General features: G+C 48.2%; 3 protein-coding genes across 11 annotated transcripts in view; all 3 read left to right on the top strand.

The window, feature by feature from the left end:
• The window catches only part of Renbp (renin binding protein), an 8,013-nt gene extending 7,406 nt beyond the window's left edge, over positions 1 to 607 (top strand). Inside the window, exons 10-11 of one of the 2 annotated variants that reach the window (XM_031364315.1) lie at positions 291 to 378; positions 465 to 607. In XM_031364315.1, coding sequence (XP_031220175.1) covers positions 291 to 378; positions 465 to 589 — 213 coding nt within the window. In that variant the 3' untranslated portion in view covers positions 590 to 607. The remainder of the gene's footprint in view (positions 1 to 290; positions 379 to 464) is intronic. The other variant, XM_031364321.1, reaches the window with a different exon arrangement.
• Positions 608 to 783: 176 nt separating this feature from the next.
• Positions 784 to 6,239, top strand: Naa10 (N(alpha)-acetyltransferase 10, NatA catalytic subunit). 4 transcript variants are annotated; one of them, XM_031364281.1, is made up of 8 exons: positions 784 to 970; positions 1,374 to 1,472; positions 1,846 to 1,904; positions 2,920 to 2,965; positions 3,059 to 3,174; positions 3,384 to 3,428; positions 5,184 to 5,268; positions 5,920 to 6,239. In XM_031364281.1, exons 1-8 carry the CDS (start codon positions 950 to 952, stop codon positions 6,154 to 6,156), a joined length of 708 nt encoding a protein of 235 aa, XP_031220141.1. In that variant the 5' UTR covers positions 784 to 949; the 3' UTR covers positions 6,157 to 6,239. The 4 variants fall into 4 exon arrangements, with proteins under 4 accessions (XP_031220141.1, XP_031220162.1, XP_031220154.1 ...); XM_031364302.1 differs by having other exon boundaries at positions 5,833 to 6,236; XM_031364294.1 differs by having other exon boundaries at positions 5,829 to 6,236.
• A 5,277-nt stretch (positions 6,240 to 11,516) lies between these two features.
• The window catches only part of Arhgap4 (Rho GTPase activating protein 4), a 16,210-nt gene continuing 7,311 nt past the window's right edge, over positions 11,517 to 20,415 (top strand). The window contains exons 1-7 of one of the 5 annotated variants that reach the window (XM_031364253.1): positions 11,517 to 11,700; positions 16,556 to 16,763; positions 16,838 to 17,000; positions 17,220 to 17,282; positions 17,580 to 17,789; positions 18,733 to 18,861; positions 18,972 to 19,193. In XM_031364253.1, the coding sequence (XP_031220113.1) occupies positions 11,634 to 11,700; positions 16,556 to 16,763; positions 16,838 to 17,000; positions 17,220 to 17,282; positions 17,580 to 17,789; positions 18,733 to 18,861; positions 18,972 to 19,193 (1,062 nt within the window). In that variant the 5' untranslated portion in view covers positions 11,517 to 11,633. Of the gene's footprint in view, positions 11,701 to 16,555; positions 16,764 to 16,837; positions 17,001 to 17,219; positions 17,283 to 17,549; positions 17,790 to 18,732; positions 18,862 to 18,971; positions 19,194 to 20,415 lie in introns of all 5 variants that reach the window. The other 4 variants (XM_031364244.1, XM_031364234.1, XM_031364269.1 and 1 more) reach the window with 4 other exon arrangements.

The following is a 20,415-nucleotide window of genomic DNA, read 5'->3' as shown; positions in this document are numbered from 1 at the left end:
TTATCTAACACACCACAATTGAATATAGAGCACCTGTTTTCTCAGTGTAGCAGCACACAGCCTGCAACCTCTCCCCCATCAGGTTATATGCTAAGAAGGCCTACTGCTTACTACCCCAGCTTTCATCTTTTTCCAGTATATGTTCCACTAAAAGTACTGATTTGAGAAACTGCACTCTTTTTACTTTAACCATTGGTACCGGTGCAAAGGGGACAGCGAGGGCCCTTTCCTAAACCGGTGACATTCGAGTGGGTCCTACCAGACACGAGCTGTCATTGTCTCTATTCTAGTTTCGTGATCCTGAGTACGGGGAATGGTTTGGCTACCTGAACCAAGAGGGAAAGGTGGCCCTCACAATCAAGGGAGGTCCTTTTAAAGGTGAGCGAGGAACAAGGCGAGACTTAGGGGTTTGTGGCACCCGGCTCGCTGAGTCCTCCCTACCCCGGGGTTCATTCTCCCAACAGGATGCTTCCATGTGCCGCGGTGCCTGGCCATGTGCGAGCAGATTCTAGGAGCCCTACTCCAACGCCTTGAACCCGCCCCCCTCGGCTCCTCGCCCGCTGTCCCTACCCATGAAGGTTCGAAATAAAGCTGACCCTGTTCCACATGCTTGTGTGCGCACCTCTGTGGGCCCCGCGGGAGAGTACAACTATTCCCCACCCTACCCGGCTTGACCGATCTTCAAGGCGTGTTCAAACGCACCACCTTGGGCGCTGCTCCACCGCGCCCAATTGGCTCTAAGTGCCACGCTCATTGGTTGTGCAGTTCGGAGGCGGATCCTATAGTTGGGTACTTCCGCTACAGGCCGTTCGGAGCAGCCCGCCTTTTCCGCTGCGGCCTCAGGATTCTGGCCCCAGTCCCTGTTCCTAACGTCCTTATTCTGCTTCTGGAGTAGCCGCCGAGCGCACGCGTTCACGACCCAGAAGGACTCGCGAGCTCCGCCGCCGTGATGAACATCCGCAATGCTAGGGTGAGGTTACGTGAGCTAGCCCGTCCGTACCAAGTGGGCGCCTTAGGGGGTGACTGTGTGAGCATGCTACCGAGGGACCTGGTGCTGTGGCCCTGTAAGTCTGCGGACGCCGGACCTTAAGGCTGCTGCAGCCTGCTTTAGACATCTCGCGATTATCCCACGTTTCCCTAATTCAGGTCTCATTGAATGGACTCCACAACCTCTGGGCGCTATTACTCAGTCCTGGAACTGGCGTGTTTTGCATGTCGCATAGAAACTGGGCTTATGCAAAGTCGTATAGTAGCAACTCTGCCCTTCCCCGGGGAAAGGGGAGGCCCAGAGATTGACAGAGAACAGGGCTCACACGTGTGTGACCCTCTTAGTTACTGCAGCCCAGGACTAACCGTGCCCCACTCTTATGCAGCCCGAAGACCTGATGAACATGCAGCACTGCAACCTTCTCTGCCTGCCCGAGAACTACCAGATGAAGTACTATTTCTATCATGGCCTCTCTTGGCCCCAGGTGGGCAGCTTCTGCGTTTTGTAGGTGTGTAGGCTGCAACAGGAGGGAAACATGGATCAGAGTGAGCAAACGCTGTGGGCAAGAGCTTAAGAACCTGAGGCCCTCGTTGATGGGGAAGCCTGGCAAATGAAAGGGTGTATGTAGAAACTAGGCTCCACAGAGTGGAGATAGGATTCTCACCTGTGCCTACCCTTTTCCAGATAAAGAGAAGGCACAAGTGTAGAGTAGGGAATCCAGGCCCCTTGCATTCCAGGTCACCAGATGTCAAAACTCACTATTTTTTGCAACTTCCCCCTGCCCCACACAGGAGGCTGGCAGTGAACCCTATCCTGTTGCCTGCTCTACATGACTTCCTTTTCCTTTCTGTCACCAGCTTTCTTACATTGCTGAGGATGAGAATGGGAAGATTGTGGGGTACGTCTTGGCTAAAATGTGAGTCACCAAGGAGGAAGAAAAAACACTAATGCTAAGATGGGGTGTTGAGGGACAAAAGCTTTGGAAAAGGGAATGGGAAGCTGTGAATTAGTTTGAGAGGCATTCTCTGTTGTCCAGATTGGCGCTCACTGTGTAACTCAGGCTGACCTCAAACTTATAGTAGTCTTCATGCTGAGCCTTCTCAATACTGGGATTTAACTATGCCTAGCTTGCTATGGATTTTGTTGTTGTTTTAACAGGTTTGTAGGGTAGATCTAATCTGACAGAAAAATTGAGCAGAAGGTAGAGTTTTTCCATACACCCCTCCTCCACATTTGTTTTCTCACTACCATGTATGGTACACTTGTTAGAAGTGAGAAACCGCCAGGCGGTGGTGGCGCACGCCTTTAATCTCAGCACTTGGGAGGCAGAGGCAGGTGGATTTCTGATTTCGAGGCCAGCCTGGTCTACAGAGTGAGTTCCAGGACAGCCAGGGCTACACAGAGAAACCCTGTCTCGGGGGGAAAAAAAAAAAGAAGTGAGAAACCAATACAGATTTCATTAAGCAGATCCCTGTTTTCATTGTAGTGTTTCTGTATGTGTTGTACACCCTCTGAATTGGACAATTTAAAGAGTCTACCTTTAAAGAGTATCAATCCCTCCATCAACCTCCTATAACAAGGTCATCTTTTCATAATAATGCAGAGTTGAAATAGTAGCTTATAGCTCTTTCAAACTGGCTCCCCTCACTTAATGCTCTGCAATCAGCATTATTCTTTTTGCGGCTTGACAGCTGACTTTTGGGGGTGTCAATTGTAGGGTGATCTGTTGAAACTGCACATATCTGGTAGGTGAAGTATGGGGTTTTAAGGGGGTCATGATTGGCTATTCTGATTCAGAAGTTCTTAGTTCTCCTCTTTCTGGATCTGGGGTGCTGTGGGATCAGCCACAAAGAGTCTGAGCACCTGTTATGCACAGGTATCCCAGATAAGACGGCACCCCTACCAGACTCCTTTCTAGTTTTCTCTTCTAGGGAAGAGGACCCAGATGATGTGCCCCATGGACATATCACCTCACTGGTGAGTAGAGCTACTGAGGGTTTGGTAGAAGTAGATTGGAGATAATTGAAGGAGCCACAGTGGTTGCACTTCTACCCAATCTTCTTCTCTCAGGCTGTGAAGCGTTCCCACCGGCGCCTTGGCCTGGCTCAGAAGCTGATGGACCAGGCCTCTCGAGCCATGATAGAGAACTTCAATGCCAAATATGTTTCCCTGCATGTCAGGAAGAGGTGGAAGCCAAGTTGGGGGAAAGGGCAATGCTGGGAGGTGGGGAGGAAGGAGTACCCAATTGATAGTGGTTCTGGGGTTTACTGCCTTCATAAGAATTTGGGAAATAGTAGTGGGAAAGGGGAGGGTGACCAGGAAGAAGGGCAGGATATGGCCTGCCCATATGTCTGGCCAAGTTTGTGAAGCTCAGCAATGCCTTATTCCCCTACAGTAACCGGGCAGCCCTGCATCTCTATTCCAACACCCTCAACTTTCAGTAAGTAGATCAAGACTTTTTTTTAAGTGACATGATCCATCCAGTTGGCTGGGCTGAGAAAGGGGTGGAGGGACTCTAGACATTGCTGGGGGGCTTTCTCTATACTCATTAGCTACTCACTGACAAGCAAACCTGAAGAAAGCACCTGTTTTCTGAGTGTGTGTGTATGTATGTGTGTCTGTGTCTGTGTGTGTTAGAGGAGGGTGGCTTGGTGCTAGTGAGATTGGTGAAGGACAGTGTGGTAAAGAACACACAGGGCTCTTTTTTTGTTTGTTTGTTTGTTTTTTTGGTTTTTCGAGACAGGGTTTCTGTGTGTAGTCCTGGCTGTCCTGGAACTCACTGTGTAGACCAGGCTGGCCTTGAACTCAGAAATCCGCCTGCCTCCGCTTCCCAAGTGCTGGGATTAAAGGTGTGTACCACCACCACCTGGCTCACACAGGGCTTCTTAGTGCTGGTCTAGGAGTAAGGAGAAGAAGGCTAGAGCATGAGCAAAGGCTGAGAAGTGGCTGGCTCCAGGAAGCATCATGTAAGAACAGATGAAAAGGGGACAGCAGGGAAATGGGGCCATGAACAAAAGCTCTAAGTGTTCTGGTGGTTGAGGGCAGGTCTACTCCAGACATGGGCATCTCCATAAAGAGAAGACTTGGTACTACCTAGTGCTACTTGAAAGTGGGGCTGGAGTAGACTAACTTGAGGAACACTGAGCCACACTAGACTTTGAGGGGGTCCAGTGAAGATAACACCATTGGGACAGGATAGTAGTCTTTAGCTTTTCTGGGTTCAACATCCAGATTCATGGAGGGATCTTTGACCTAGTTAAGATGCCTCTGCAGCAGGAACTGCTTTACCTGCTAAGTCAGCAGTTCCCAGCTGGGTATGGTAGTACATGCCTCTTAATCTCTGCACTCAAAATAGAGGACTATGGGTTGGCGTTCCAGCATAGGGAATTCCAGGTTAGTCTCAACCATGTAGCAAGACCTTGTCTCAAAAGAGGGGTGCTAAGGAGATAGCTTAATTGTTTGATTCCTAGCACCCATGTGTAAAAGCCATATACAGTGCCCTGCACCTGTTATCCTAGTGCTGAAGAAGTTAAGACAAGAGAATCCCTAGGGTTCACTAATTGATCCCTAGTTGAATGGACAAGTTCCAGATTCATTGAAAGACTCTATTTTGAAAAAAAAAATGAGGTGGAAAGCAACTGAGGAAGATACTGAACATGTACCTCTGAAGATTGGCAAAGAACCTTCCTAGGTCATCAAAGGGCTTCCCTTCCAGTGTCAGGGCTACTCAAGTATACACACATACCTCCCTCCTGTCATTCATCTCTGGTCAGTAACCAGGTCATCTATGATGACCATATACATGCAGGTACAGTGTCCCTTTTTCCTAGCTGAGGAACTAGCTATGTGTACAGTAAATGACAGGAGAATAGGTCAGGGAGAGGAAGAGGCAGAATTAAGGGCTTCACCTCAAAACACACAAGTTCTTGCTGGTCAGGCTAGGGACAAAGTGGTAGCAACTCTAGGACTGGGAAGTACCCTGGATGCTACATGCTGCTTGGCTTCACTGGAAGAGCAGAGAAAACTATCATAGAAGTTGGACAGAGTTCCTTCAAATGAAAAACAAAAAGGAGAAGCCCATTCACGCTGGCTTTTTTGCCTCTACAAAAGTCCTACGGGGGAGATGACATTTACCTTAGTAGCCTAAGAACCAGAAGAATTTGTCCCTAGGCATGTGTCTTGATCCTACCCCCAGGATCAGCGAAGTGGAGCCCAAATACTATGCAGATGGGGAAGATGCATATGCAATGAAGCGGGACCTCACACAGATGGCTGATGAGGTAAGAGTTCAGCCAGGCCAGGGCAGCAATTCCAGCAGTAGAGGAGATTCTGTACTTGGGAAGGGTGGCTACTTTTGAACTGTGAGACAGAGTGAGGCAGTGGTGGCTAGAGGCAAGACCAAGATTGAGTGTCAGCCCTTGTAGTTGTAGAGCCCCTCTTTCCCTCACTTCCTAAACTGTCAAGTCAGGACATGGCCTCTGTTGACTCTAGAGGAGGCCATGGGATGCTTTCTGGGGAAGAAGCCTGGAGGTGGGTGGAACAGGAGAAACAGTAGGAAGATATTTTTCTACAGAAGAAGTGGGACTACTAGGGTCAGGGACAGCCTGCTCAGATTTAGGAGTAAACTGGGTTAGGGAGAAAGGATCTCTGACCAAGCCTCCTGGAGAGGCACTGCTCTGTCTTGGAGGTTGCCCAGCAGCACATTTGAAGGCCATAGGACCCTTGTCATTTTACAGAGCAGGAAAGCAGGCTTAGGGCAGAGCTAGGATTGAACTACATTTCTACCCTGTCCTATTTCTTGCCTTGACCCTACCACTTCTCACTGTGTCCCTTCCCCCAGCCAGCCCCAGGGCCTGGCTCCTCTTGTCTCCTGTCTGGAGACTTAGGCCCTGTCTCTTTCCACCCGCTTCCCTCTGGGCTCCCGGCGGCAGCTGAGGCGGCACCTGGAGCTGAAGGAAAAGGGCAAGCACACGGTGCTGGCGGCCATGGAGAACAAAGTGAAGAACAAAGGCAACGTGCTTCTGAGCTCAGGAGAGGCCTGTCATGAGGAGAAGGGCCTGGCTGCTGAGGATAGTGGTGGGGACAGCAAGGACCTCAGTGAGGTCAGTGAGACCACAGAGAGCACAGATGTCAAAGACAGCTCAGAGGCCTCTGACTCTGCCTCCTAGAACCTACCCCACCTGGTCCCGACCTCATCCCATGTACTTTTACAATAAATGTCACCCAGTGGTCTTGGGAAATTTGTGAATGTGCATAGTGGGGTATGCTTTTTTTTCCCAGCTCCTATATGGCAGGGATGCTATCTTCACAGCCTAGAGTGTATTAAGCTCACAAGTCAAAACAGAGTTGAGGATGGGACCCCAAATCTGGCTATCTTCAATAACTTGAGTTGGAGTTGGCCGATAAATTGTCTTGAGTGCCATATTCTGATGTCACTTTTCTGGCATTCAGGCCTCATTAACATCTTTATTAATTTTCTAGGGCTGAACAAAATGATTTCCTATGTTTTCTAGACAGCCTCACATTTCAGAGGCAGCTCTCCTACTTGATGTTCTTTGCTGCACTGCTTTGACCCCCTTATGTCCCTCTCAGCCCTTTACCCTAGTCATCTTGCTCTCATCTGTAGGAATCTGTAGGAGTTCCAGTTTATACCTCCTGGACCCCAAATGCCTAAGTCCAGCTGCTCATTGCACTTATCTGGAGAGATCCTAGCTAGACCCTGGCCTATTCAGTTACCCAGTTGTTCAGGCTCTTCTATGTGTAACTTTTTTTTTTTTTGAGACAGGATCTCATCCTTAGCCCAAGCTGGCTTGGAACTCATTATGTAGCCTAGGCTGGCCTAAAACTTGTGCCAATCCTGCCTCAGGCTCTAAAGTTCTGGGATTTATAATGGTATGGGATTTATATAGGTATGAGCCACTCCCCCATTAATATTTTGTATTTGCTGTGGGGCAGTGGTGGCATACTTCATCCCAGCACTTGGGAGGCAGAGGCAGGTGGATCCTTTTTTGGTATTTTGTTTTGGTTTGTTTTTTTTATATGAGTATACCATTGCTCTCTTCAGACACACCAGAAGAGGGCATCAGATCCCGTTACAGATGGTTGTGAGCCACCATGTGGTTGCTGGGAATTGAACTCTGGAAGAGCAGGTGGGTCCTCTGGAAGAGCAGGTGGTGCTCTTAATTGTTGAGCCATCTCTCCAGCCTGGATCTGTCTTTTTAAGTTCCAGACCAGCCTGGCCTACAAAGTGAGTTCCAGGATAGGGCTATACGGATACCCCCAATGTCTTCTAATATTTCTGCGACTTCTAGTTGGTGCATAAAGTCAAATATAATTGAACTGAAAAGACAAAAAGAAGAGTCCACCCCCAACCCAATGCTTTGCCACACCCTCACCCTTGCCTTAACATTTGCTCTTCTAAACATGCGGCTTTAAGACCATCTCTTGTGGCTCCTAGGTGGGCTCTCCTTGGTTCACTTACCTACCTGCAGAGCACCCTATATCAGAGCTGCCACTATACTAATAATGTCCTTGCTCCTGCAAGTGACACAGTGATCCACCACTATGTGGAATATGTCCTGGAGCTTAGTACTATTAGAAACTGAGAAAGAAGCGACGAAAGGGCAGAGGGGAGGGGGCGGGGGGAGGAAGCCTCAATCCCTTCTCTAGTTCAAACAAAACTGCGTTCTGGTTGGCCAGAATCACGTACTTCCTGTTGTATGCGTCTTGTCAGCGGCTTGTTCCACCCAGCGTGCTGGCGTCAGTTCCTTTCAGTTCTCAAGCCGGTGGCATTCTTAGTTCTCAAGCTCTGATTGGTTCTGCAGCGGTAGGCCGCCCTGCTGCAGAACGGTGGACATGCGCAGTGGCTCGGCTCTGTCCTAGAGTTGGTGGGTGGAGGAGTTTGCGCTTACAGAATTCTCTCGCGGCCCGCCCTCTGCACTGGTTGCTTAGGTGTCATTGGTGGCTGGCTGAAGTTCTGCTGTTCGCCCCGCCTCCTAGTCGGTTAGGTTTCCTGGGCGGAGGTCGGAGCTGTGAAGGGGAAAACCACAGGCCTGTTAGGCCTTGGGGGCCCAGCACTTCCCCTGCTTAAGCAGCATCCGCCTCTTACTTTGTGAGTGGAGGCTGAGGGTGACTCTAAGGGACGCTTCTCCAGGCCTTACCTTCACTGCTTAATTTTTTCTTTCTTTTTTAAAAAGGATTATTTATTTTACTTATATGAGTACACTGTAACTGTCTTCAGATGCACCAGAAGAGGGCATCAGATCTCATTACAGATAGTTGTGAGCCACTATGTAGTTGCTGGGAATTGAACTCAGGACCTCTGGAAGAGCAGTCAGTGCTCTTAACCCCTGAGCCAACTCTCCAGGCCCCCACCCCAATCCTTTTCTTTCCTCTTCTGAGCCCCACTATCCTTAGGGTTCCTCTTATCTCCCTCTGTCCAGGGTAGCCAACCAGTTTGAGTGTATCAGCCCTGTGGTCATCATCCCTCAGGACCAAGTGTATATCCTTCCACATATTAAAAAGAGGTTTGCAGAGCTCTGGAGATAGGCAGGCAGCTCTGAGTGTATTTTGGTAAGTGTGTGAAGTTAAATATATTCGCCATTATAGTTTCATGGAGAATATAAACAGTTTGATGTCTGACTGCCCTGCATAGGGATGCCCTGTCATAAAGAAATAATCCTGTATATCTAATCCTCACTCTGTTTTTAAAGATTTAGTGTGGGGGTGGAGAGGAGAGTGCATAAGAAGTGAAGTATTAAGTTGTGAGCAGCCTTTGAATTTTAAGAACTGAACTCTGTCCTCTGGAAGAGCTCTTTAACCACTGTAACCACCTCCATTGCTTATCTTGTTGGGTTTTGTTTTGGTTTGTTTTGACAGTCTCCATATATAGCCCTGATCTCTGCCTTTACCTCACCCAGCTTATCCAATTTTTGAGACAGGGTCTCTTATAGGTTAGTTTAGCCTGGAAATCACCCTGCAACTCTGGCTTGCCTCTAAGCCACCACCCACCCTCTCCTACCCTGGCCTGCAAGCTTTTAGATTCCCAAAACTGGAGATAGCTAGGTAGGGTAGTGCTTCTTGCACTTAGTCTCAGCACTGAGAGGCAGAAGTTCAAGGCTAGCCTGGTCTACATAGTAAGTTCTAGTTTAACCAGAGGTCTGAAAGATATCCTATCTCAAAAAGCCAAGAAGGGTACAGAGGAAATGGTTCAGTGGTTAAGAGCTCTTGTAGAGAATTCGAGTTTGATTCCCAGCACCCACGTGGAGGTTCACAATCATCTGTAATTCCAGGATCTGGAGATTCTGATGCCTCTTTTGGTATCCATGGGCACTGAGCACACATACAAGTTGCACATACATATACACATAAAATTAAATGAATAAATCTAATTTAAAAGTATTAAAAGCCAGAAAGGAATAGGCCAGGTATGCTGGCACATGCCTTTAATCCCAGCACTTAAGAGGCAGAGGCAGGCTGATCTCTGTGATTTTAAGGTCAGCCTGGTTTCCACAGTAGGTTCTAGGACAGCCATACCTACATAGTGAGACCCTGTTTCAAGACAAAAGGAACAGGAGCTAAAAGTACAGGAAGCAGTTTCACTAATAGCATCAGATGCCTAGCAAGTGTCCTGAAAACAGCCAATCATTCAAGTTTTCTATTTTGCTTTTCACTCAGTTTCATTGCAAAGGGGTGAATGGGGCACTATTAAGATTTCTGGAGTAAGGACTAAGAACTTTTGAAGGCTAGTTCAGTAGCCATTTTTTGTGTGCCTGAATCCTGGTATGGCTCTTCTGGTTGGATGAGGGACTTCTAAGGATTAGTTAAGGGTCACATAGAAGGGAAGATAGGCAGGATGGGTTGCTTTAACTAATAAAGGCATTGGTGCCTGGTTTACCTTAGTATGAGGCACTATTGAAATAAATGTCCTGACAAAGAAAGTTCACAAGGATGGATTTCCATTTATGTGCTATGAGAAGGATACAGGCTTGCTTACCTTGGTGGAAGATTCCAACATTGCCACTTCTGAGACCAGCTTCTGGAAGTCCAGAACTTGGACTTGCCAACATCTAGCTAGCTTCTAGACCATTTCTTCAAGGCTGTGTAAGCACCAACAGCATCTTAGAGAAAAGCTTTGGTATTGGGAGCAAATGGAGATCGAGGACAAAATTGAACATAGTTGGGGCTGGTGAAATGGCTCAGTGATTAAGAGCACTGACTGCTCTTCCAGAGGTCTTGAATTCAAATCCCAGCAACCACATAGTGACTCACAACCATCTGTAATGAGATCTGATGCCCCCTTCTGGTGTATCTGAAGACAGCTACAGTGTACTTACATATAATAATAAATAAATCTTAATAAAAAAAGGATTGAACACAGTTTGAAAGTCCAGAACAGTCTCCCTTCCTGCCAAATCTCCATGTCAGGCTCACGTGTGCTCACGTGTGCTCACATGTACTTTGACATCCATACATGCAAGTACAGGCATGAACTCCCTTATATTAGTACCTTCAAGCATGTTTTGTAAGTATCTTGCCTATCGCCTACCATTTGTATAACCCAGGGCTTTCTCTCCAATGAACTGAAGACAGATGGATTGTCTCCTGCCTTCCTCATTGACTAGAAGAGCCTGGTGTGGTTGTGCACACATGTAATACTAGCACTTGGGGCAGAGGTAGAAACATTGCCTCGAGTTTAAGGCCATCCTGGATTGTGTAAAGCCAGCCAGGGCTACAAAGTGAAGCCTTGTGGATGAGACAAAACAAAACATGACAAATTGATGAGTAGATCTTGCCTTATGGCTGAGTTGATGGGGGTGAATAAAATCACCATCATCCTTGGATAAAGGAGGCAATAGAAGTTGTTCCCAGGCCAGTAGAAAGCCCCCACTGGTATAGGTCCCTACAGGTGCAAGATGGAAGGGAAAAGAGACAAAAAGAGTCTCTTCCGGCAGCAGGAAGTGGTAGCTACCTATGGGGAAATGAGGCTAGTTCTTTCCTTTGGGGCTGAGTAGAAGGGGAACTGTAGCTGAACCCTGCTCCCGCCCCCTCAGGGGGCCCAGAAGGAACACAGGCCTACAGTCCTCTGGGGAACTTCCCATCCAGTTGTCTGGGCTCCCTTAGGCCTCACTCTGGGCTATGACTCCGGAAGGAGGGTGGCATCTGATGTCCAGGAAGGCTGTGGAGGCAGACCACCTAGGAGAAGTCTTGAGCCTGAAGCAGCTATGGTGCCATTGTCCATTAGTATTGAGGGCCAGTGGCCATAGGGGTGTCGTCTGACACTGGGAACCACAGATAGGTTTCTGCAGATAACGAGGAACAGCAGCAGGTGGTCCCAGACATGTTGAGGTTCTCTTGCATTGCTACTTTATGTTAACGCTTTGGGCTCAAGGTGATCTAGGTAGAGGAGCAACTTGCCTCAAGAGAGATGAGCCTGAGAAGGGGTGCCTAGTCTTTCAGAGGCCCACAGAAGCAGTGCCAGGTCCAAGTCGCCCCGCCCCTCCGGGGGGCTGTGCTGGGGGCGGGGCTACTGGGGCGGAGCCCGCGGAGGTTGCTGGCCTTGGAGCCCCTTGTCCCTGTGCTCGGCCTTCTCGCCTCCCTTCCTCGTGGGACTGTTGGGACTCGAAGGCGCCAACGGCCTTTGGCCATGGCGGCGCACGGGAAGTTGCGGCGGGAGCGGGGGCTGCAACCTGAGTATGAGGCACAGGTCAAAGGTGAGAGGGCGCTTTAGTCCTGGTTTACAGCGGAGACCACGAGTGTCCGCTGCTGATCTTAGATACCCCTGGAGCAGGGTGGAGGAGGGAGCCCAAGCCCTGCTTCTTGGAATCTCTTTGGCCTCAACTGCCCATGCCTTCCCTCCTGCCTCCTTAGCCAACTTGGGTCGCTTGCTGCTCACTCAGGCAGCAATGACTGTGGTAGCCCGAGGGAAGGACAGACTGAGAGAGTGGCTTTCTAGCTGGAGTATAATGGGCCACCTTGACTTTGTTGGTAGCCTGACACCTCTTAACAACACTAGAATCCATGAATTCTTAGCACCTTCACTTCCCTTTGGCACTGTGTTAGCTTGCAGGTTTTGGGTGGCTGGCCTTGGGTCAGGCTAGGAGACTGAATTTGGGTTAGAGAAATTCAACTGGGATGGCTTTACAGCCTTAGGCTATTAGACTTCTGTATTCGGGCAAACACTTCTATGCAAAGCACATGCAAATGAACTTTGTGAGTTCTTAGCTGACAGCTTCATTTCTTTAGGGTGTGGTAGGTAACTCTTGCACAGGAAAGGAGGCAGCGTCTAACCTCCCCCACCCCACCCCCAGTTTCTTGTTGCCTATTTTCAAAGACTCTGTATTTTACCTATTGTGGATACAAACACAGTGACTTACCTGTTACACAGCACAATGGCTCATAAGAGAAGAAATGATATGACCCTTGGAGTTTCCCAACCTGTAGATGAAATTCCAATGTACTTATTTAGTGCAAGCAATTTATAACAAAGTGTATCTTTGTGATGTGTTGCTGTTATAGTGGAGAGCAATAACTGCCTTTGCTTTGACCCAGTCCTCCTCATCTTGGTATCCAGAGCCAGCTTGAGGTGGTTGGAGAGGGTGAGCCAGCAGATGGAGACAATGATTCCATCCTACTTCCTCAAAATGTCCTGAAGCCTATGAACCTTGAAATGTCTTCAGTCAGCAAACACAGGCCAGTTAGTTCCCATCAAGAGAAACTGGAATTTGGTTCTAGAATATCTTTTAAATGGCCCTTGCTCACTCAGGGTGTTCAGCCTTTGTAGCTATTATTTCTCACCAACCTCCTTCAAAAAAAAATAAAAATAAAATAAAATAAAAAGTCTTCCAATTATGCTGGAACAGGGGCACTATTTTGGCACTGTAATTTCTAAAAGGTCAGCATAGTTGTGGTTTGAAGGACATGTGTTCTGCTCTACTGGTCAGCAGAAGTGAGAGTGAATGCCTGGCTCACAAAAAGTGTTAGAGGGGCCTGGGTTCCAGCTTTGCAATGCAAATATGCAGAATTTCTCACTCCTTTTTGTCAACTGTTCTTTGTTTGGGTGGGTGACTGAGTAGGATTGGAGCTTGGTATGTAGAGCAGGATAGTCTTGAACTCATTATTCAGGCTGGCCTGGAACTTGCAATGTCCTCTACCTCAAACTTCCAGGGCTAGGATGACAAGCATGTGCCACCACACCCAGCTGCCAGATTTTTTTTTAAAGATTTATTTATTATTATACATAAGTACACTGTAGCTGTCTTCAGACACGCCAGAAGAGGGCGTCAGATCTCATTACGGGTGGTTGTGAGCCACCATGTGGTTGCTGGGATTTGAACTCAGGACCTTTGGAAGAGCAGTCAGTACTCTTACCACTGAGCCATCTCGCTAGCCCTGGATATTTTTAATACACCTGTTTTGCTGCAGACTCTGGGAATCCCTTATTGTATAGGAGAGAAACAGTCCTTGTCCTTCTGTGGTTCACAGGTCTGAGGAGAGAAAAATAGTAAACAACTCGGTGCACAGCTGATTTCATGTATGATGATAGCTACTACAAAGGACAACCAAGGTCCCAAGAGCACACTGGGGCTAGACAAGGGCCAGAGCTAGCTTGTTTGGAGATCAGGGTTCTCTGAGCTGAGGTCTGAAAGCTCTGCTATGCCACAACCTGGAGTCTTAGAACAGCAGTTTCCTGCCTTCTGTAAACCCTAGATGCAATTGGCTTGTAATCTATAGATCTTTGACACCAGCTGGTGTACATATTCAGAACCAGAAGTGCTATTGCCGTTACTGGAGAATCCACACAGTAGTGTAGTCTGCTGGTACACTTAGCATTGTGCAGCTGTAATAGGTCCTTCCCTGAGTAGCACATCCCTTCTGGTGGACAGGACTGGCACTGCAAGGAAGGGCCTGCTGGGTCCTCTTGTGACCCTACTTGAACTTAAATTGCCATTCTTTGTTTTTTTCAAGACAGGGTTTCTCTGTGTAGCCCTGGCTGTCCTGGAACTCACTCTGTAGACCAGGCTGACTTTGAACTCAGAAATCTGCCTGCCTCTGCCTCCCAAGCGCTGGGATTAATGGCGTGCGCCACCATCGCCCAACTAAATTGCCATTCTTTAAAACCTGTTATTCTCATTTAGTGGAGATTCCCCTGATAGAAGTCAGCACCATTACCACTCATCCTAGTGAATGGCTGGCACAGTCCACTTCAGAGACAGGAGACTTGTGGCAGTAACACTTGGTACTGTGGGCTCTACTTTGCATTAGCTTCAGTGTTAGGAGTTTCCATACATACACACCAGCTCCCATCTGCCTAATTTGTCCCCTTTGTGGAAATTAAGCAATTTCAGTGACCTGGTTAAAGATGAGCCCCAAAACCCACCCCCAAGGGTATCCAGTGGGTGGTATAAAAGGCTGATGAGTGGGCCGTGCGTGCAGCTGGATCTGGAGCATTTGAACTCAAGAAAAGAAGTCAGTATCACCGTAGAGTGGAGTCTGAGAGCAGGCAGAGGACATTCCAGAAAGGAAATCAGATGGGGAGATGGGAGGTCTGGATAGGAAATACCTAACAAGGCTTTTCATCTCATAGCCCCAGGAAAGTCACTGTCAGGATAGAAGTTCACCCATTCCTATTTTTTTTAGATTTATTTTATTTATTTTATGTGTATGAGTACACTGTAGCTGTACAGATGGCCATGAACCATCATGTGTTGTGGCTGCTGGGAATTGAACTCAGGACCTTTCCTGGCCACACTCCTCCGGCCCTGGCATAATTCACTGTAGCTGTCTTCAGATGCACCAGAAGAGGGCGTCAAATCTCATTACCGGTGGTTGTGAGCCATCATGTGGTTGCTGGGATCCGAACTCAGGACCTTTGGAAGAGCAGTCAGTGCTCTTACCCGCTGAGCCATCTCACTAGCCCCCATTCTGATCTCTTTACAGTGGATTTCTTTAAATAGCTACTCCTGGGCCTTGCCTTTCAGACTAGCTCTCTAGTCCCAATGCCCACCATATTTTCCTTAGACAAGTGAAATGTAGTAGCTGCTCCTTGGACTCTATATGGTAGCTAGAGGGACCCTGAAAATGAAATGAGTCCACCATTTGGCTTATATCTCCTTGGGCATCCAGATGAGACTCCTAGACCACAAGCTTTATGTCATCTGCTCCCCTCCCAGATTCTTCCCCTTTGCTTTTTGTATACTTTTTAAAATATACTTATTTATTTATTTTATATATGAATATTCTATCTGCATGTTCACCTGCATGCCAGAAGAGGGCATAGAAACTTATTATGGATGGTTGTGAGCCACCATATGTTTGCTGGGAATTGAACTCAGGGTGGCTGGAAGAGGTGCTCTTAACTGCTGAGCCATTTTTCCAGCCCTTGTATACTTTTTAAAAAGGCAGTATCTTGTGTAGCCTAGGATAACCTCAAACTCACAGTGTAGCCAAAGATAATCTTGAATTTTGATATTCTTGTTTCTACTTCTTGAATATTGGGATTATAGTGCACCACTACACTTGGCCTGTGTGTCCATGTTATAAGTACCCATGCTCCTGGTCATTCTACCATGGCTCTTTTCCATGCTATCTGTCCCCAACTATGGTCCCTATTCCTCTGGGACCAGGGTCTAGAATATGCCTAGAATGAAATAGATACAAACTCACATTCCACTAAATGAAGAAATCAAGTAATGTCCTGTTCTGAGGATATAGCTGAAGACCTGTCTGTTCATATCCTGTTTACCAGAAGCCAAGACAGTGTGCCTTATGTATTCTGTGTAATGGGGTGTGGGTTGTGGTGCTCATCTGGGCCCTTGGTCTGGGAGATGGGGACACAGTAGTGCTAGAGCTTACAAGTTAGGCAGCTTTTGCTGTAGATATGGGTGAGGTAAGAAGTATTGCCAAATCAGGCCAGAGATAAGATGTCAAAAGCCCTGTAGTAGTATGGGGCCACAAGCTATGATTCCCCTGTAGGATAGAGGGAAAAGTCTTGGGGTGGGTAACTGTCAGTGGAAACAACAGGCAGAAAACTTAGCCCAGTCCCTTCTGTTGCTTCACTTTGCCATTACTCTTACTATGGTACTGGCCTGAAGTCTCTCCAGGCTTGGTGGAGTGCCACAGCAGTCCTGCTCCTGAGCAGCTTCTTGTGTCTGTACAGAAGCCACAATACAGAGTTTTCTGCCTTAGGGCCCTTCCCAAGTGCACTGGGGCTTCTGAACCTGAGTACTTCGCTTCAGAGCATACTTCTTCTGTTCTTTTTTTTGGGGGGGGGGGGTGGTGAGACAAGGTTTCTCTATACAGCCCTGGCTGTCCTGGAACTCACTCTGTAGACCAGGCTGGCCTCGAACTCAGAAATCCGCCTGCCTTTGCCTCCCCAGTGCTGGGATTAAAGGTGTGCGCCACCACCGCCCAGCTACTTCTGTTCTTAGCTCTAGTTTTGAGCTCAGTCGGGTACCAGGAAGGCTTTGGTGTAGACATGATGTCTGTTTCTGTATCTCCTACCTCTTTCTGGTCTGGTTTGTTCGTGGCTCGCATGTCTGCCCGCCCTGAACTGAGGTCCCCTTGCAGCAATGCGCTGGCAGTTGAGTGAGCAGCTTCACTGCCTGGAGCTTCAGGGAGAGCTGCGGAGGGATTTGCTGCAGGAGCTAGCTGAGTTCATGCGGCGCCGGGCAGAGGTAGAGCTGGAGTATTCTCGGGGCCTGGACAAGTTGGCTGAACGCTTTACTAGCCGCAGTGGTCGCCTTGGGGGCAGCAGCCGGGAGCAGCAAAGCTTCCGGTAGGTACACACTTGGTAGTGCCTTGCAGGGCCTGAGACCTAGGCTCCTTGGTCTGAGTACTCCTCTGCTACAGGAAGGAGCCCACTCTCCTGTCACCCTTGCACTGTTGGGCTGTGCTGCTGGAACACACTCGGCGGCAGAGTCGGGAAAGTGCTGCTCTCAGTGAGGTGCTGGCTGGGCCCCTGGCACAACGCTTGGGTCACATCAGCGAGGATGTCGGACGCATTGTCAAAAAGGTAGGGTCTGTGGAAGGCCTCAGAATCTAACCAAAAAAAAAAAAAAATTGCACATGGGGATCCATCTGGAGGTGCTATGGTTGAGAGACATGGGAGGCCAGGTGGAAATTGTAGCCCAAGATCAGCTCATACCAATCTGAGGTGGAATGAGTTGTCACAGGATGGTGGGAGGCATTAAGTAGGGGAATACTATAGTCACACATTCCCTTTCATCTCTAGAGCAAGGACCTGGTGCAGCAGCTGCAGGATGAGCTCCTGGAGGTGGTCTCAGAACTCCATACAGTAAGCAGGACCTACTGTCTGCTGACAACGGGAAGCAGGAACAGCCCCAAGCCATTGCTTCTCCCAGTCAGGCTCAAAAAAAAAATGGATGCTCATGGGAGACCTGAGTCTTGAGTCTGGGGGGCAACAACAGGCATAGGCCCCGCTATGCTCTGGGAACAGAGTGGTTAAATAACAACATACTTAGGTGAAATGGCCCAAGTCTCAGATCTGAATCTTGGGGGCACTAAGTGGGGTTGAGGGACTCTTCTTAGTCATGACCTTCAGCAGGGCTACCTTGCCTGGGCCTCCCTGCAGACCAAGAAGATGTACCATGTGTACCACTTGGAGAGCATGAATGCTGAGACTAAACTTCGGGAAGCTGAGCGGCTAGAGGAGAAGCGGTCAGGCAAGAGTGCTTTACCCACCACCACTGCTACCTCTGCCACCGCTGCCACCGCCACCACCATTGAGACAGGGCCCCACCGAAAGAGCTCTCTCAAGAAAGGAGGGCGGCTAGTGGAGAAGGTGGGCCTGGAAGGCCATGGGTCTCCTGTCTCTGTCCATCTCTGATAGCTCTGGCCCCTAGCCTTTGTCCTTAAAAGTGCTTGGCTGTCCCTGGGGCAAAAAAGAGTAGGAGAAGAGTCGTAGGCCTCCAGCAAGATTCTTCCTTCCTGAAGACGTGAAGGCTCTGGGATATAGAAAGACAATTGCGGGCATTAGGTTACAGATGTTTCAACAGACCTAAAAGGTGGGGAAAGACAATCACAGGGTCATAACAGATGATTCTATCACACCAGCTTCAAGCTTGTCCCACAGCCTTGCTGAAGCAGAGAGGTATAGTACTCTAAGCCCAGAGAACTTTTTCCTGATATCTTCTAAGGTTTTAGAGGCACAAGAACTCAGGAGTGATTGGGTACCATTCGTCAAGAAGAAGCATCCAAGGGCACCCCTTGGAAAGAGTGGGGAGGCTCCATGCTAAGTGGGGTTAAGGACAGTGACTTTTGTTCTGTGCCATCCCTATGTGGAGCCTAAGCAGCTTTCTCATACATCCTCCTAGCTCTTATCTCCATCATGGGGTCTGCATATGAATGCCTTTTACTTAATCATCTGTTTCCATGTGACCTGATTCCACTTTGGAGAATGACTGTGAGGCATGTTGGGGACTCAAACCAAGGCAAGGGCAGTGGGTGGCAAGGAGTGGGGATCAGCCTTTGCCAAGAGATCAAAAGTAGCCATCGAAGTGCTAAGGAGTCAAGATAGGTTATGGGGATTGAGTGGGAGACTGTACACAGTAAGGCTGAGCACTGAGTTCACTAAGGGTTGGTATATGGCAGAGTAAAGAAGTTAAGCATGAGCTTAATACCTGCTGCACATTGGGCCTGCTTATCTACAGAGGGAATTGGAAAATGTGGAGATAAGAGTGGTCTCTAAGTGGGTGACCCTGGTGTGCCCTTGGTGTCTTGAGCAGCGCCAGGCCAAGTACTTGGAGCATAAACTTAAGTGCACCAAGGCCCGAAATGAGTACCTGCTCAGCCTGGCCAGCGTCAATGCCGCCATCAGCAACTACTACTTACACGATATCTTGGACCTCATGGATGTGAGTTTTGTGTGGGCAAGCAGGTGGAGCCATGGTAACTGGATCGTAAATGCTTGGAGTCCTTGACTCTGGCTCCGGGGCCACAACAGTGTCTGCTTGCTTCTTCCCAGTGCTGTGACACAGGTTTCCACTTGGCCCTGGAGCAGGCCTTCCGGAGCTACACAGCTGCTGAGAGCCGCACCCAAACCTCCCAGATGCAGGGCTTAGGCAGCCTGGAAGAGGCTCTGGAGGCCTTGGATCCTTCAGGGGACAAGGCCAAGGTGCTTGAGGTTCATGCCATGGCCTTCTGTCCCCCTCAACGTTTTGACTACCAGCCTCATGAAGATGATGAGGTGAGGTTTAGTTTATTCCACCCACTATTGCTACTACCCTTAAGTACCAAGCATGATTTCAAAGGGTTTCATGGTCTTTGGAATTCATGCTACTGTGGGTCAGTCACATAATTTACATTTCTCTAAAACAAAACAAATTCCAGGATGCTGAAAGTTCTTATTTCTCAGTCCTCCATTCCATAGACTCTGGCCCATTGGAACAGTTTTCTGTGGCAGCTCACTCACAGGGCTGCCCTCAAACACAGTACAACCACCACAACAGTCCGAATGTTCACTATGACTGTCCATATACTATACATTGAAAACTGTTCTTAGCCATGTATGACAGTCCATGCCTGTTATCTAGTTTAAGGCCTGGGCTACATAGTGAAGTCCCCAGCTTAGACTTCTGTGTAAAAACCTGTCTACAAACAAACTGACAACAGCAAGAAATTTCATTACAAACACTTAGAAAGAAATACAACATGTAGCATCATTTCTAATTAGATGCCTGTACTCATCCCAGGAACTTTTAGTTAGTCTTTCTCCTATGATGTAAAATTCCATGATGCTTTGCCTTGGGGATCCATTTTCCCTCTTGATGCTAAGCAATGAGTGTACCTGTCTGCTTGAGCCTCTTGGGTTCCTTTGATAGCCTACTCTTCCTTCCCCTCTTCACCGCCCCCCCAACCTGCCTTGTACTTAGATTTCACAGGTTGATTGATTCTCTAATTTGCTTCTGTTTTCTCTTTTCTATTTCCCAACTCTATTAAAGATTTCTTTTTGAAATCTCTTCCAACTCTTTGCTGAATTAAAAATAAATTCACTGATGGGTAGTGATGGTACACACCTTTAGCACTGGGAGGTAGAAGCAGGTAGATCTCTGAGTGTGAGGCCAGCCTAAACTACAGAATGAGTTCTAAGACAGCCACAGAGAAACACAGAAATCCTGTTCTGTGAGTGTGTGTGTGTGTGTGTGTATGTGTGCATCTGTAAACAAGTGCCTACAGAAGTCAGAAGAGGGCATTGGATCTCTTGGAGCTGGATTATAAGTGGTTATGAGCTGCCTCATTACTGGGAACCAAACTCTCTTCTGTTCTTCTGCAAAAGGAGTAATCACTTTTAACCACTGGGCTATCTCTTCAGCCTCTACTATGTCTTCTTTTAAATAGATCATTATTTTAAAAAATGTAAATTATGCTGGGCAGTGGTGGTGCATGCCTTTAATCCCAGCACTTGGGAG

This window comes from Mastomys coucha, chromosome X (genome assembly GCF_008632895.1).
Source record: "Mastomys coucha isolate ucsf_1 chromosome X, UCSF_Mcou_1, whole genome shotgun sequence".
Lineage (NCBI taxonomy): Eukaryota > Metazoa > Chordata > Mammalia > Rodentia > Muridae > Mastomys > Mastomys coucha.
The sequence above is the reverse complement of the archived record's forward strand: the minus strand, read 5'-3'. Positions and strand labels throughout refer to the sequence as shown.